At 42.1% G+C, this 14,394-nt stretch overlaps 2 protein-coding genes across 10 annotated transcripts in view; both read left to right on the top strand.

Annotated features, from left to right (window-relative positions):
* The window catches only part of LOC134346480 (cytochrome c oxidase assembly factor 8), a 32,510-nt gene extending 26,909 nt beyond the window's left edge, over positions 1 to 5,601 (top strand). The window contains exons 4-5 of the mRNA XM_063047855.1: positions 4,631 to 4,721; positions 5,346 to 5,601. Coding sequence (XP_062903925.1) covers positions 4,631 to 4,721; positions 5,346 to 5,448 — 194 coding nt within the window. The 3' untranslated portion in view covers positions 5,449 to 5,601. The remainder of the gene's footprint in view (positions 1 to 4,630; positions 4,722 to 5,345) is intronic.
* A 4,102-nt stretch (positions 5,602 to 9,703) lies between these two features.
* Positions 9,704 to 14,394, top strand: part of klc1a (kinesin light chain 1a) — a 115,011-nt gene continuing 110,320 nt past the window's right edge. For 7 of the 9 annotated variants that reach the window (XM_063047876.1, XM_063047927.1, XM_063047900.1 and 4 more), the window contains exon 1: positions 9,704 to 9,829. In XM_063047876.1, coding sequence (XP_062903946.1) covers positions 9,753 to 9,829 — 77 coding nt within the window. In that variant the 5' untranslated portion in view covers positions 9,704 to 9,752. Of the gene's footprint in view, positions 9,923 to 10,080; positions 10,328 to 14,394 lie in introns of all 9 variants that reach the window. The other 2 variants (XM_063047884.1, XM_063047890.1) reach the window with 2 other exon arrangements.

Consider the following 14,394-nt stretch of genomic DNA (forward strand, 5'->3'; position numbering starts at 1 on the left):
AGTTGGAGAGAGAGGAGAAACAGAGGGAAAGGGAATTTGAGCTGGAGAAGTTAAAGATAAGGGCCGAGCAGGGGCTCGTGCCGAACCAAGGTGGAGGGTTCCGGGCGACCCAGGAGGTTAGGCTGGTTCCCCCATTTGACGATACCGATGTGGATCGGTACTTTCTCCACTTCGAAAAGGTGGCTATAAGTCAGGAATGGCCGAGGGATAAGTGGGTTGTTTTACTTCAGAGTGTACTGAAAGGGAAGGCCCAACAAGCTTACTCCGCTTTATCCGCGGAAGATGCCCAGAAGTATGAGGTGGTGAAGGAGGCCATCCTCAGGATTTATGAGTTGGTCCCGGAGGCATACCGGCAGAGGTTCCGGAATGCGAGGAAGCGGTGGGACCGCACGTATTTGGAGTTTGCTCGCGAGATGCAAACATATTGTGAGCGTTGGTGCGCCTCGAAGGGGGTAGAGGGGGATTATGACAGACTGCTGCAGCTGATTCTGTTTGAGCAGTTTAAAGGTTGTGTCCCTGAGGGTATGAGACCCTACCTCGATGAGAAAGAGGCAGCCACGTTAGCCGCAACTGCTAAGTTAGCGGATGAGTATGCGTTGACGCATAAAATGAAGTTTGCCCCGAGTAAAGGCTACCAGAAGGGTAGTCAGGACGGAGGGGAGAGTCCGCCGGAAAAGTCAGAAAGTAAGCCGGGGACTAGTGAAAAGGATAAGGTAGACCGGGAGCAGTCTGGTAGGAAGTCTCCTGGGGTCGTCTGTTATAATTGTGGGAAAGTCGGACACTTTGCGTCCAGGTGCTTTGCCCCAAGGAAGGAGACGGGGAAAGGAAAAGCGGAAATTTTGAATGGCTGTATCGAGCTGTTAAGCGAACCGCTAGGGAAGGACAGGTCTGAAAAAGTCCAGGAAGGGCGCGAGAGGTTTATCTCGGCCGGACTGGTGTCAGTGAAGGAGAGGTTAAAACCAGTTCCAGTGCGGATCTGGAGAGACACGGGAGCGTGTCAGTCACTAATACTGAAGAGTGTATTAGAGTTTAGCTCAGAGACCCAGACTGGGGAGGTAGAGGTCAAAGGTGTTGGGGAAGGGACAGAGTCAGTCCCTTTGCACCAGATACACTTACAGAGCAACCTGGTCACTGGACTAGTCACGATCGGGGTGAGGTCCGAATTACCGATGAAAGACGTGGAAGTCTTGCTCGGTAATGACATCGCCGGAGGAATCGTGTTCCCAGTCGTGAGATTGACGGGTCAGCCTGCCAGCATGGAGGCCCCGCCCGCGATGGTGAATTTGGCTGAAACATTTCTGCCAACCTTGTATGAGACAGGGTGTAGTGAGATAAGAGGTAGTGAGGGAGCTGGGACGGACGTAGCAGTAGCCAGGAAAGAATTTGTGCAGACGCAGGAGCGAGACGAGGGGCTGATGGTTTTTGCCGAGACCGCTCTCTCTGACACAGCCTTGACAAGCTATTGTGCGGAGGAGGAAGTGCTAAGGAAGAAAGGGAAATCAAGTACAGTACCCGCAGATGAGGAATGGGGGGTGGTGCAAAAGAGTTATGGGGATGAGGTTTTTAACATGGCCCACGAGGTACCCCCCGGTGGACATTTTGCGGTGCTGGAGGAAACAGTTGGTGGAATCATGAAAGAGAGTTACCGGCTGCCCAGGGGGAAAAATGTTATTGATCATGACCGACGCGAACTGAGACGGTCACCGGCTTTTGATATGCTAACAAACCTAGTCGGTGTTAGCGTAGGGTGGAAATCAATGAAGCTAGGGGCCCCTTGATAAGAGAAAAAAACCATTTTGAAAAGATTAGGATGGGATCGGTCAGATGGGAGAAGGCTATTGTTTTGGCCAGGTCTACTGATAAGGTCTCTCCCTTAATCCCCGAAGGAGTAATTAAACGACTCGCACCCATGTGTTTGATTGTCCCGAGGAAATGCAAAGAACTGGGACGTTGGGTGATTGTGGTTACAATAGGGCAGCCAAGCAAACAACACCCATATTTTTCGAGTAATTCAGTGACTAAAGGGCTGATGAACACAGAGGTGTGTATTGGCAATTTAATACGGCTGTCTGAAGCCAGCTTGATAGTGAACCTTGAAAAAAATGAATTCGGCCACACGAAGGTCACTTACCTGGGAATTGTGGTGACACAGGGGCAGCTGGCAGTGATGCAAGCTACAGTGCAGGCTATCGCTGACCTCCCAACCCCGACAGACAAGAGGGCCCTCAGAAGGCTTTTGGAGATGGTGGGGTACTGCAGGAAGTTTTGCAATAACTCTGCGGTCAATACCCGTCCCCCTCCTACTAAGCCCTTGCGAGAGAAAACTAAGTCGGAATGGGACGACCCTTGTTGTTGTGGTCCGGGACAAAACCAGATGAGAGGTTACATTGGTCGCAATTCATCAGTGTTTTTGGCCACTATGAAGTTTGCTGAGTTGGAGCCGGGTCTAAGGGATTATTAATAACACGTGTAAAAGGAACAGAAAATGTGATGACTGTCTGTCAAGGTGTTGACAGCTTCAAATTCTCTGTATTAGCTAAATAACTGTTAAAGATGTATATTGTGTATGTATCAGATAATGTAGTCATATTTGTAATTTTTACCTCCCGGTAAAAATCCTTAAAGGGGGGAAGTGTTACGAGAATACACATAAAATTAAGATGTTTGCTGGCCTGGGCTAGCATCAGTGGCATCAGCAGTTGGTCTGCCACCTGCCCTCAGGGGAAGGAGAGATAAGGAACAATGGAGCAGCGTCTGGAGATGTGTAATGAAGGGATGTGGGAGAGAGAGCTGTCTGGAGCGGCTCCCCCCTTTGAACCCTGAACTGTTTGAAGTGATGGACAGGCGATACCCCAGCAGGGGGATAAAAAGGGACAGGTTCGCTAAGACAGACACACACGCCACCCGAGGTAACGAGACCCTGGAAGCGGTGCGCCTCTCACGAGTGGTGAGAAGTACCGGACAACGCACCAGGGTGGAAAGGTACGATCAGCGGGAACCCGGTGTGTGTCCGCCCTTGCCTGGGTGCCGGGTTCACTGCAGAGGATCGACCGCATCTGGAGGAGGGGTCACAGTCGGTGACCTCAGGTGACATCACCAAGGACCCGCCCAAATGCTGTTTGTGAGCCATCTCGCTGGTCTGTGAGCCATCTTGCTGGTCTGTGAGTGAAGCCGTTCTGAATGATCAGTTGTTCCTGTTCTCTCTGTCTCTCTTCCCCCACCTTGTCCATCGCCATGGCAACGATTACTGCGAACTGAACTTTGAGTCATTTTGAAATTGGTCATTTACCCCTAGACAACGATAGAGCTTGATTGATGCTGTTATCTTAATTCTGTGCACATGTGTGGTTATCATTGTTGAATTGTTGCATTTATTATCCTTTCGATTACTGTGTTGCTTGTTTCTTTAATAAAACTTTCTTAGTTCTAGTACTCCAGACTCCAACTGAGTGATCCATTTCTGCTGGTTTGGCAACCCAGTTACGGGGTACGTAACATTGTAGACAGCCTCAGTGTTCTTTGACCAGTCCAGTTTTTGTCAATTTGTATCCCCAGGTATTTATAATCCTCCACCATGTCCACACTGACCACCTGGATGGAAACAGGGGTCACTGGTGCCTTAGCTCTCCTCAGGTCTACTACCAGCTCCTTAGTCTTTTTCACATAAAGCTGCAGATAATTCTGTTCACACCATGTGACAAAGTTTCCTACCGTAGCCCTGTACTCAGCCTCATCTCCCTTGCCAATGCAATTTGAAAACATTACTTTTCCAAAAAGGAAGTAAGTAATTCTGTTAAAAGTTAGCCAAGCCACATCAATCTGGATCCCAGTTTGGGAATCTCCAATTTGAAACAAGGCATCTGAAATGTTGAAGAATTTGCAAACAATTTCTACAAGCTCTATAATTTTTAAAACGATAATATTTTTACGAGATGCATTGTTACTTTTGAATCTGGTTAAATTTGGGAGTAAAGTTTCACTAATAGCTGTTTTGTTAGTACACTACTTTGAGAAGTTGCGGTACAGCTCTGAGGGACAGCCTCAGAACAGAAGGACATTTCTTTAAACAGAAGTAAGGAGGTATTTCTTTAGCTAGAGGATGGTGAATTTGTAGAATTCATTGCCACAGACAGCTGTGGAAGTCAAATCATTGGGTATATTTAAAACAGTTTGGTAGTTTCTTGATTATTAAGAGTGTCAAAGGTTACAGGGAGAAAGCAGGAGAATGGGGTTGAGAGGGATAATAAAACAGCCATGATGGAGCAGACTTGATGGGCTGAATGGTCTGCTTCTGCTTCTATGTCTTATGGCCTTTCTGGCCTTAAACTCAACTTTGTATGCTCCCAGACAATATGATTTTAATTGATTTTCTTTTTGGGAAATGGTATTTTGTTTTTCCTAGCTCGGAAATTTCATTGTTGTAATACCTGAGAGAGTTCCAGAGTTAATTGAATGTTTATTTGTTTCCATATTTTATGCATGTGTTTAGAAATTAGTTAGCAAGGGCTAAATGATGAGCAGAATCGAGTTATGTTTCTCGATCCTATTGGATCACCTTGAGTCATTGGGCAGTAAGTTTAATAATTTAAAACTTGATTTCTTACACAATTTTCCATATTACTTTTTCTAGGGAGGAAAAACACTTTAACTGCTGAAGAGATGGCTGAATTTTACAAGGAGTTTCTTAATAGAAATTATGAAAAACATGTGAACTACAATAAGTAAGTAAATCAATTTATCACTTCTGAGTTAGAGCAAACAATATATAAGCAATTTAAAAAGAGGACTGAAAATAAATTAACAACAACTGTATTAAGGCACAAGTTCTTTCATGCCATAATGAATAAGTTCACTGTAATTCTTCAGTCATTATAATTGTATGTTTCCAAACAATTAAGTAAAAGATAACCTATAATTTCTCTTCTTCGCTACTTATCTGCTATTGAGATCTCTCTTTAATTCTGCTAGTCATAAGGAAGTTGCTTGAATGGAACACCAGTGACATGTAAACGCCCTTGGCCTTTTCAAGGGTGTTTACCTAAAGAAAAGGTGAGGCTGAGGCCTCACCTAAAGAAAATTCTTTTGAGGTGAACAATAGGGATTTGAAAACAAATGGTGATTTTAAAATGTGCACTTGAAATTAGAAATTGTATTTAGAATTGTTCACTTTAATATCCTTACAAATAATATTTTTAAACTAGAAAGCAGAGAAAAATACTCAAAAACAATATGATAAATTGTTTTGCTCTAATGTATGAAGCCAGAATTAAGTATCTTTTAACTTTGAAATATGTTGAATGCTGTTCGATATTAAAGAACCTTTCCCCCCATCTTCCTTCAATAAGGGAATGGTACAGACGTAATTTTACTATCACGTGGTTAATGGGTCGAGCTGTATTGCAAAATGCTTGGAGAAGACTGAGACGGAGGAAGGAAATCAGACAATGAAGATCCTGTACTGGAAGTAAACATTTTAGTGCTTGAATTTAATTGTTCTGTGAAAGTACTTGGGTGTTGGTGATACTCTAAATGTTTCTCAGTGAAGGATTCTTAAAATACGATGGTGATCAAAGTATAATAAAACTTGTTATATATTGTTTACATTGCATTCTATTTGTGTTTTTCTTGTATTTTACCAGAGTACAATAATTGATTGCATTGTTCAGAAACTGAAGACCTTCAGACTAATTAAACAATCAGTAATGAAACAATAACTGAACAATAGCTAAAAATCACTAATGAAAAATAGAACAAATCTGTTATTTGCCACAATATACAACCATAATCCATTGCTGTGATCTTTGAAAATTAAATTTCCTTAGTGAGGTCAAGGAAGAAAAGAACATTCACCAAATTCATTGCAATATTACATTCATTTAGTTCTTCTCACATCCTGTACATGTCCCAGAACATGCAGAAGCATGCAGGATAATGATTGCTTGTAAAGTGTCTGGTAAGCAAACTGTTAGATCCCATACCAAGAAGATATGACCAATTGATTTGTATTTTATTGTTGTTTGAAGTATAAATGTGAACCTGAATAACATGAGATCGTCTATACTTCAATAAGTAGTAAGGAATTTTAAAGATCAAATAATAATTAGTTGCAACATATATATTTGAATTACTTAGCTGTTATTATTCACCTTTCTAGTAAAAAACCAAAGGTTCAATTTAATGTCAGAGAAATGTATACAGTATACATCCTGAAATTCTTTTTCTTTGCAACCATCCACGAAAACAGAGGAGTGCTCCAAAAAATGAATGACAGTTAAATGTTAGAACCGCAAAGTTCCCCCCAGCTCCCTCCCGCATGTAAGCGGCAGCAAGCAACAACCCCCCTCCCTCCACCGGCAAAAAAAAGCATCGACACCTGCCACTGAGGACTCAGTGTGAGCAAAGCAATAGCAAAGACACAGACTTGCAGTTACCCCAAAGACTTAACGTTTCACCCGGTATTTGACATATCACAGGTACTCTCTCCCCCTAATAAGGGAGAAAGAGGTATCTCGGTTTTCACAGCGAGAGGGAAGACATAACATCAACTGAGTTGTTTGTTAAAAGGCCGCTATGTCGCTTTTTTTTTTCAAGTTCTGTGCCCAAAGGTCTTGGGTCTCTGGGGACACAGCTGCAAATATTTCGACTGCCCTGACAACACATAGGTCTCCTGCCGTGACTTTGACCCTTGATCCACCCATCTCCAGAGCCCCGAGATCCTAGGCTTCCAAATCGAGCCAGATTCTTAAGCCGAGCCCATGGCATGCCAAACACAAATGGCCAGTTATGAAACCCCGAGAGTGGGTCCCATTCCCGCAAAGAACCAAAGTCAGGGTGTAGGTCCAGGTCAGGGTCTTCAAAAGAACCCTGAAAGGGAAAAATAAAGATATTAAAGATCAGAACTAACATCAATATAAAAAAAAGTTAATGCTTAATATTACTAGTGTAGTGTTAATTTATCAATGTTTAAAACTTGACCTAAATACCAATCATGTAACTTAATTGTTAAATCCAAAATGCATACTTAGCACCTAAATTACCCAAAAGAATACTATCTAATCTTTAAAAGTTAAAACCTAATGAAAATTGTTGATGCATTTGTTTGAGATATTGAACTGCACTGGTGATTAAATATTTAAAGGTTAACTGGATGCATCTACTAGCGATTTAAGATGTACTTACTGTACTTTATGCAGTTTCTGTTGTACAAATTAGGACTGAACAGTTTGTTTCTTAACCTGGCTTGCCAGATAGAACACTTTGCCGCCAATAACGGAGTATGTCAGTAGGGGGCAACAGATTCTACCAGATGACCTGAAAAAGTCATTGCATACATTCAAGATGTGTATTTAGTATTAAGGGTGTCCTATGTAGCAGAATCCTGCATTTAAAAATACAGTTTTATATCAGTTAAACATTTTTTCTTGGTTTGTTTACAGTAAGAATAAAATTAAGTCAAATGATTTTATCAAACTGAAAAAAATCTTAAGTGACCTCTATGTTATTTTCACAAACATGAAGAATAGTTATGTAACATTTAAATTGATTTATCACTTGACTAGACATTATTCCTCTTGAGCCATCTTAGCCAAATATAAAATGACAAGGAAGGCCAAGTATGATTATAGATGTGGATATGAAGTATTTATTATATATATTTCATGAAACTGCATGTCTCCAAGTTATTCTTTAAGAAGCATTGTATTTCTAAAGTTGCATTATTAAATATAGAATAATATAAAATACTATTCACAACAAATCTGCATTATTTAGAAGTACAAAAGGAAAAGTGCTCCCGCCATGGATTGCAGTAAAGAAAGGATTGGTATTGGTTTATTATTGTACCATGATACAGTGAAAAGTTTGCCTTGTATTGCTTATACAGATCAAATCATTACACAGTGCATTGAGCTAGAATAAGGTAGAACAATAAGAATGCAGAATAAAGTGTAAAACCTACTGGAAAAATACTGTTCAGGTAAACAAAATATAAGATCATAAGGAGGTAGATTGTGATGTCAAGAGTCCATCTTATGATACAAGAGATCCATTTAAGTGTCTGATAACAGTGGGATAAAGGCTGTCCTGCAGTAGTATGGAAAATTATCATATGGGAAGTGGTCGAAATGATAAAAGAGAAGACCTGGAAGTCCAAAGGGAACACTATCTTTGAAATGCTGAAAGGGGAAATCAGACAAAGGTCTGTCTGATGATGTGATCTTGTTGAAGGTGGTAGGTGGAAAGTGAGGACCAGAGAATTGTATTCCTCCTCTGTTTAGGAGGAAGGCGGATGAGAACAAGAAATAAATGCTCAAAGGTGGTGTTAAGAATGATGGAAGGAAGCCACAGTTCAGGAAGAAGAAAGAAATCTTAGAGGCACTCATGTGGAAAGACTTATCAATGGTGATTGAATACTGGGAAAATGGAATAGAGTTTTTACTGGAGGCTAGGTGGAATGGACAGGAATACGGATAGCTGTGGGAGTACGTAGGTTTGTAATCACGAGCCTAACTCTTGAGATGGAGACAGAGAGATCTACAAAGGGAAGAGTAAAAGATGAACTATGTGAAAATAAAAGCAGGATAGAAAATTTCAAGTTCTGATTGAGTGTGAGAAGCAGCATCAATATGGTCATTAACATAACAGAAAAAGAGTTCAGGAAATGGAGCTGAGTGGAATTGAAGCATGAACTAATCCATGTAAAAAAACATTTGGAATAATGTCCAAAGTCTTGTTAAGGTCAATGTAGACTACATCCAATGCACAGGCCTCATTGACCTATCTCAATTCAATCAAATAATGTCATGACCTTCCCAAAATAAATTTCTGCTGATTGTTCCAGAAATTCATTGTGCCTTGCTTAATAAATCTTTCAGAAGCAATTCTACTTATCTCTTTTATAGGAAGGATACGCAGGCATTGAAGTGGGTCCAGAAAAGATTGAGAGCCTAGATTAGAAAGGATGGGATTGTTTTCTTTAGATAACACTAGGGGTTTGTCCTTTGTGCAGACCTTTACTGGAGGTGTATTACATAATGAGGAGTGTGGATAAAGCGAATAGTGGGGGGCTCTTACCTTTAATTATGATGTCAAGGATCAGATGCTATAACTAAAAAATGAAGGGGAAAATAATTGAGAGTTCATGAGGAAAATCTTTTTTATGTGGCATGAGGTTGAAATCAAGAATGCCCTAGCTGAGGGTATGGCAGAGGAGACACTTCCCATAATGGCCTTCAAGAGGGAATTCGATAAATATATGGGAAGAAAATGTCTTAGGCTACAGAGAAAGAGTAGGGACATAATTAGAGAGTGGCTCTTCGAGTTATGAAGCCATTCATGATTCTATGATATCCGTAAGCATCCATGTATGGCATCTAAGTCAGTGATACAATGTCAGCACGTCTCTGGCATCTCTGCTGTTGCCAAAGTGGATTGAAAAGTTTTAAGGTTGAGGATGCGATTAAGTGTGAAAACCGCCTAGCCCATTGCTTCAAATCGTTATCTCCATTCTTTCACATAGAATACAACAGTAGTCAATTGATTTGAAAGTACAGTGACTGGCAAGCTGGAATCTGGACGAACTCAATAGGTCGAGCAGTGTCTTGCGGGGTGGGGTGGGGTGGGGGGATGGCGAAGAGAGAATGGATTGCTGACGTTTGGGGTTGAAGCTTCGCATCGGGACGCCATTGTTCATTTGAAACTATGATGTAACTGCAGGCCGAGTGCACAGTGTCCACAATTTAAAGGGGCGTTGCATGTGTGAATGCAGCAAGCTGAGTGCAGACGTGCTCCGCCGGGGGCACAACACTGAGTGCATTTCGTCCCTAGACGGGTGAGGATGCTGACGCGCGAAGCCCGGCGGGCGGGCGGGCGAGGCGGCCGAGGCGGCCGGGCGATGTCAAAGCCATCGGGCTGAGCACTGTGGGTAGGGAGGAGGCGCCATCTTTTACTGTGAAACCACGGGAGTTGGGGCGTATCGAGGTGGGTGGGCATCGCTGAGAAAAATCTGGAACATTGGCGTGCAGGGTAGTTTGCATGAAAATACTATCTCTTCCCTATCACAGTAACATATTATACCCCCAGCTCAGGGTGACATGACGTCCTGCTAGTGTGTCCGTGCTGGTTGGCTGTAGTTTAACCGGCTCAAGGATCCAGCCCGGCCCGTTAGGGAGGCGATTTGTCGGGAGGAAGGCGAAGGGCACCACATCACCGGCCCCGTTATCGCCATCTCCTCCCCCCAACGTGACAAGAAAGGCCGCCGGCTGCACAACTCCTCACGGAGATTGGACCGTGATTTTGAAGCAAACGGCAACCGGTTGTACGGACGGAGGTGAGGATGTGGGATGACGACTCGCTGTTTTGATTGTTGTCTAAGCTGTTGATGTAATGAATCTTTGCGGAGCATACGGCGAGGTTTTGCAATTATTGTTTTCCTTGTTCAGTGAAATGAGTAGCATGCACAGCTGCAGGTTTACTTTGAGGCTACTGCTGTACTGACGTTCTTTTTCTGGAAGTGTCCCTCGATGTTTGACAGATCACTTAATTATATTTGTGCGTTGAATTTTCTTTTAGAGCTACCAACATCAAGTAACTGAATGTTTTATATGGTAGGGCAAAGCTTGTCAGTATATTTTGTGGCCTGTCCGAGGGGCTGGCGGTGGTGTAATTGACTCATTTCCTTGTAAAATGAGAACGCCAGTGACACTTGCTTTGCAGGGTAACTGCTGCTTGCATCACTTGGCGTGTTCAGCAAATCTCGTACAGAATTGCTAGCGGCTGCGGTTTGAAATTGTCGCCTCAATCTGTTCTTAGTTGATGTTTCAATTGTGGAAAAATAGTACAAAGTAGAAAGTAAAGAGCACAGAATATATAAGAAGGTAGTTTCAAAGTTGACTGCCGTACGCAGCAATATCAATGGAACACGAAACGGCCAATATTTCGGATCAATTTTTACATCAGAACTTATCATGGAAGTTAGCCATAAGCGTTTACAGTTAATAATTGTGACTCAAGGATGCAGCTCGACCGTTAGGTAATGCAACTTTCAGATCCTCTTTGATTCTAAGATCCATGAATCGAAAGTTTTAAAAATATATACAATGAGCAATAATATGGCACACATTTGTGAGTAGTACAGATTTAGGTGGTGGTTATGCAGAATTTTTAAAGAATTTGGATTAACAAGCTCATACTGGCTAGCGTGTTCCTTTTGCGAGTGTACGTGCATCCTGGAAATTGTCTTTGTTATGGCATGCGATAGCCCATGTTGAAATTGAGGAAACTAAGTAATCATCTAAATGCAAGTTTTCTTTTCTGTGGGCTATGTTAAGATTGGTGCTGCAGAAGCTAGTATCACTGAGGGTTTTTTCAGAAAAGTAATGAGAGTTTAGACTGATGCTGCATGTGAGCCCATCACTGCTTTCACTGAATTCAAAACAGTGATTTTTGTGGAATTGACAGCGTGCTCTTCTTCCACAGGTTCATAAATGGCAAAGAGCTGATTAACATATTTGACAACCAGATAAAGCGATCTTCACTGTTTTGCTCAGTCAAGGAAAGTTGGCTGATCTTGCTATGTTCAAGTAAGAACTAGTGTCCTCTTTGAGGGGATTTCTGAAAATTTGGCATTATATTTTTGAAATAGATGGGCATTCTTAATATTCATTTGACATTTGATTTTATTACATTTGCCCAGTTGGCATACAGAGTAGTGCCTGGCTGCTCACTTGTTGAATTTCAATTTAGGTTTGCTTCAAATTACTTTGGAGTGGCCCTAGACAAATTATGGTTTGGGGTAATAGTTTGGGATCTTGCAAGGGAGATGGCAGCATCTCTGTCTATAAGTAACCGCAGGTTCAAGATTAAGGGAGGGAAAGTCCTCCTTGAGGGGTCAGTGGTGGAAAGGATGGGTAGTTTCAAGTTCCAGGTCAGCATCTTAGATAATCGAGCTGTGGGCCAACACATTCATGCAGTCATGAAGAAGGCACTAGTATGTCCCTTCCCTCAGACAACCTACATATTAATTCAAGAAATCTTCCTAGATGTTCCTAACAAATTCCTCCACTAAGAAAGTCCTAGTCAAAATTGGGGATGTTGAAGTCACCATCTACAACAATTCTGTTTTTATATCTTTCTGTGATTATAGCTACATAATTGTACCTCTATTGCTGGCATAGTATCAAAATCAAATTTATCACAGATGTATTTCATGAAATTTATTGTTTTATGGCAGCAGTACAGTACGAGACGTACAAGTAACTCTAAATTTCAAAATAAGGAGAAAGCATTCATTGAATCATGGGCTATTCAGAAATCTGATGGTCCAGTGGAAGAAGTGGTTTTGCAGATGTTGTATATGGGTCTTCGGGATTCCTGATGGTAGTAATTCAAAGAGGGCATGTTTTGGATGGTGATGGTTTTTAATGATGGATGTTACTGTCTTGAATCACCATCCGTTGAAGATGTCCTCGATAGCAGGGAGGGTTGTGCCCATGATGGAACTGGCTGAGTCTACAACTCTCTGCAAACTGTGCATTGGAGGCCCAGTACCATACTGTGGTGCTGCTAGTCTGAATGCTGTCCTAGAGTATAAAACCATAATAGTTATTTTTCCTGACTCCGCTTGTACGGCCTTGCTGGATAGGTTCTACAAGATGTCCTCTCTACTAGTAGATGTAATATTCTTTCTAATCAATAATATAACCTTGCCACCTCTTTAGCATCACATACAATGTCAGAAAATGTTGAAACCGTGGAATGATGGGCTACCGACCTGCTCTTCTGTAATGGTTACGGCATTGCAGTTCCATGTACTAATCTACACTTTAAGCTCATTTGCCTTATTCAGAATCAGAATCAGGTTTATTATTGCCAGCATGTGTTGTGAAATTTGTTAACTTTGCAGCAGCAGTTCAATGCAATACATAATGTAGAAGTATAAATAAATAGTATATTGAAGCGCATAAGATGATAAGAGGTATTGATCATGTGGATAGTCAGAGGCTGTTTCCCAGGGCTGAAATGGCTGGCAGGAGAGGGCACAGTTTTGTGCTTGGAAGGAGGTTCAGAGGAGATGTCGGGGTAAGTTTTTACGCAGAGAGTGGTGAGTGCATGGAATGGGCTGCTAGCGATGGTGGTGGAAGTGGATACAATAGGGTCTTTTAAGAGACTCCTGGATTTAAGGTACATGGAGCTTAGAAAAATAGAGAGCTGTGGGTCACCCTAGGTAATTTCTAAAGTAAGTATATGGTCGGCGCAGCATTATGGGCCGAAGGGCCTGTATTGTGCTGTAGGTTTTCTATGTTTCTATATGTATATTAGAGATTAAAAATCTTGCCGAAAACAGAAATAATACATCTTGAAAAAGTGAAGTAGTGTTCACGGGTTCAATGTCCATTTAGGAATCAGACGGCTGAGTGGATGAAGTGGTTCCCTGAATCGCTGAGTGTGTGCCTTCAGGTTTCAGTATCTCCTACCTTATGGTAATAATGAGAAAAGGGCATGCCCTGGGTACTGGGGATCATTAATAATGGACTCTGCCTTTCTGAGACACCGCTCCTTGAAGATCTCTTGGGTACTTTGAAGCCTAATACCCAGATGGAGCTGACTAAATTTACAACCCTCTGCAGCTTCTTTCGGTCCTGTGCAACAGCAACCCCCCACCCCACCCCCAATATCAGACAGTGATGTAGCCTGTCAGAATGCTCTCCACAGGTCATCTATAGACGTTTTTGAGTGTTTTTGTTGACATTCGAAATCTCTTCACATTCCTAATGAAGTATAGTTGCTGTCTTGCCGCCTTTATAGCTGCATTGATGTGTTGGGACCACATTAGGTCCTCGGAGATCTTGACACCTAGGAACTTGAAACCGCTCACTCTCTCCACTTCTGATCCCTCTGAGGATTGGTATGTGCTCCTTCATCTTACTCTTCCTGAAGTCCACAATCAGATCTTTCATCTTACTGATATTGAGTGCAAGGTTGTTGCTGCGACACCACTCCTCTAGCTGGTATATCTCACTCCTGTATGCCCTCTTGTCTCCATCTGAGACTCTACCAACAATGGTTGTATAGTCAGCAAATTTATAGATGGTATTTGAGTTATGCCTAGCCACACAGTCATGGGTAAAGAGAGAGTAGAGCAGTGGACTAAACACATGCCCTGAGGTGCACCAGTGTTGCTTGTCAGCAAGGAGAAGATATTATCAGCAATCTGTACAGATTGTTGTCTTCTGGTTAGAAAGTCAAGGATCTAATTACAGAGGGAGGTACAGAGCCCAGGTTCTGCAGCTTCTCAATCAGGATTGTGTGAATGATGGTGTTAAATGCTGAGCTATAGTTGATGAACAGCATCCTGATGTAGGTGTTTGTGTTGTCCAGGTGGTCTAAGACCGTGTG

Source organism: Mobula hypostoma, chromosome 1, assembly GCF_963921235.1.
Source record: "Mobula hypostoma chromosome 1, sMobHyp1.1, whole genome shotgun sequence".
NCBI classification, from domain to species: domain Eukaryota; kingdom Metazoa; phylum Chordata; class Chondrichthyes; order Myliobatiformes; family Myliobatidae; genus Mobula; species Mobula hypostoma.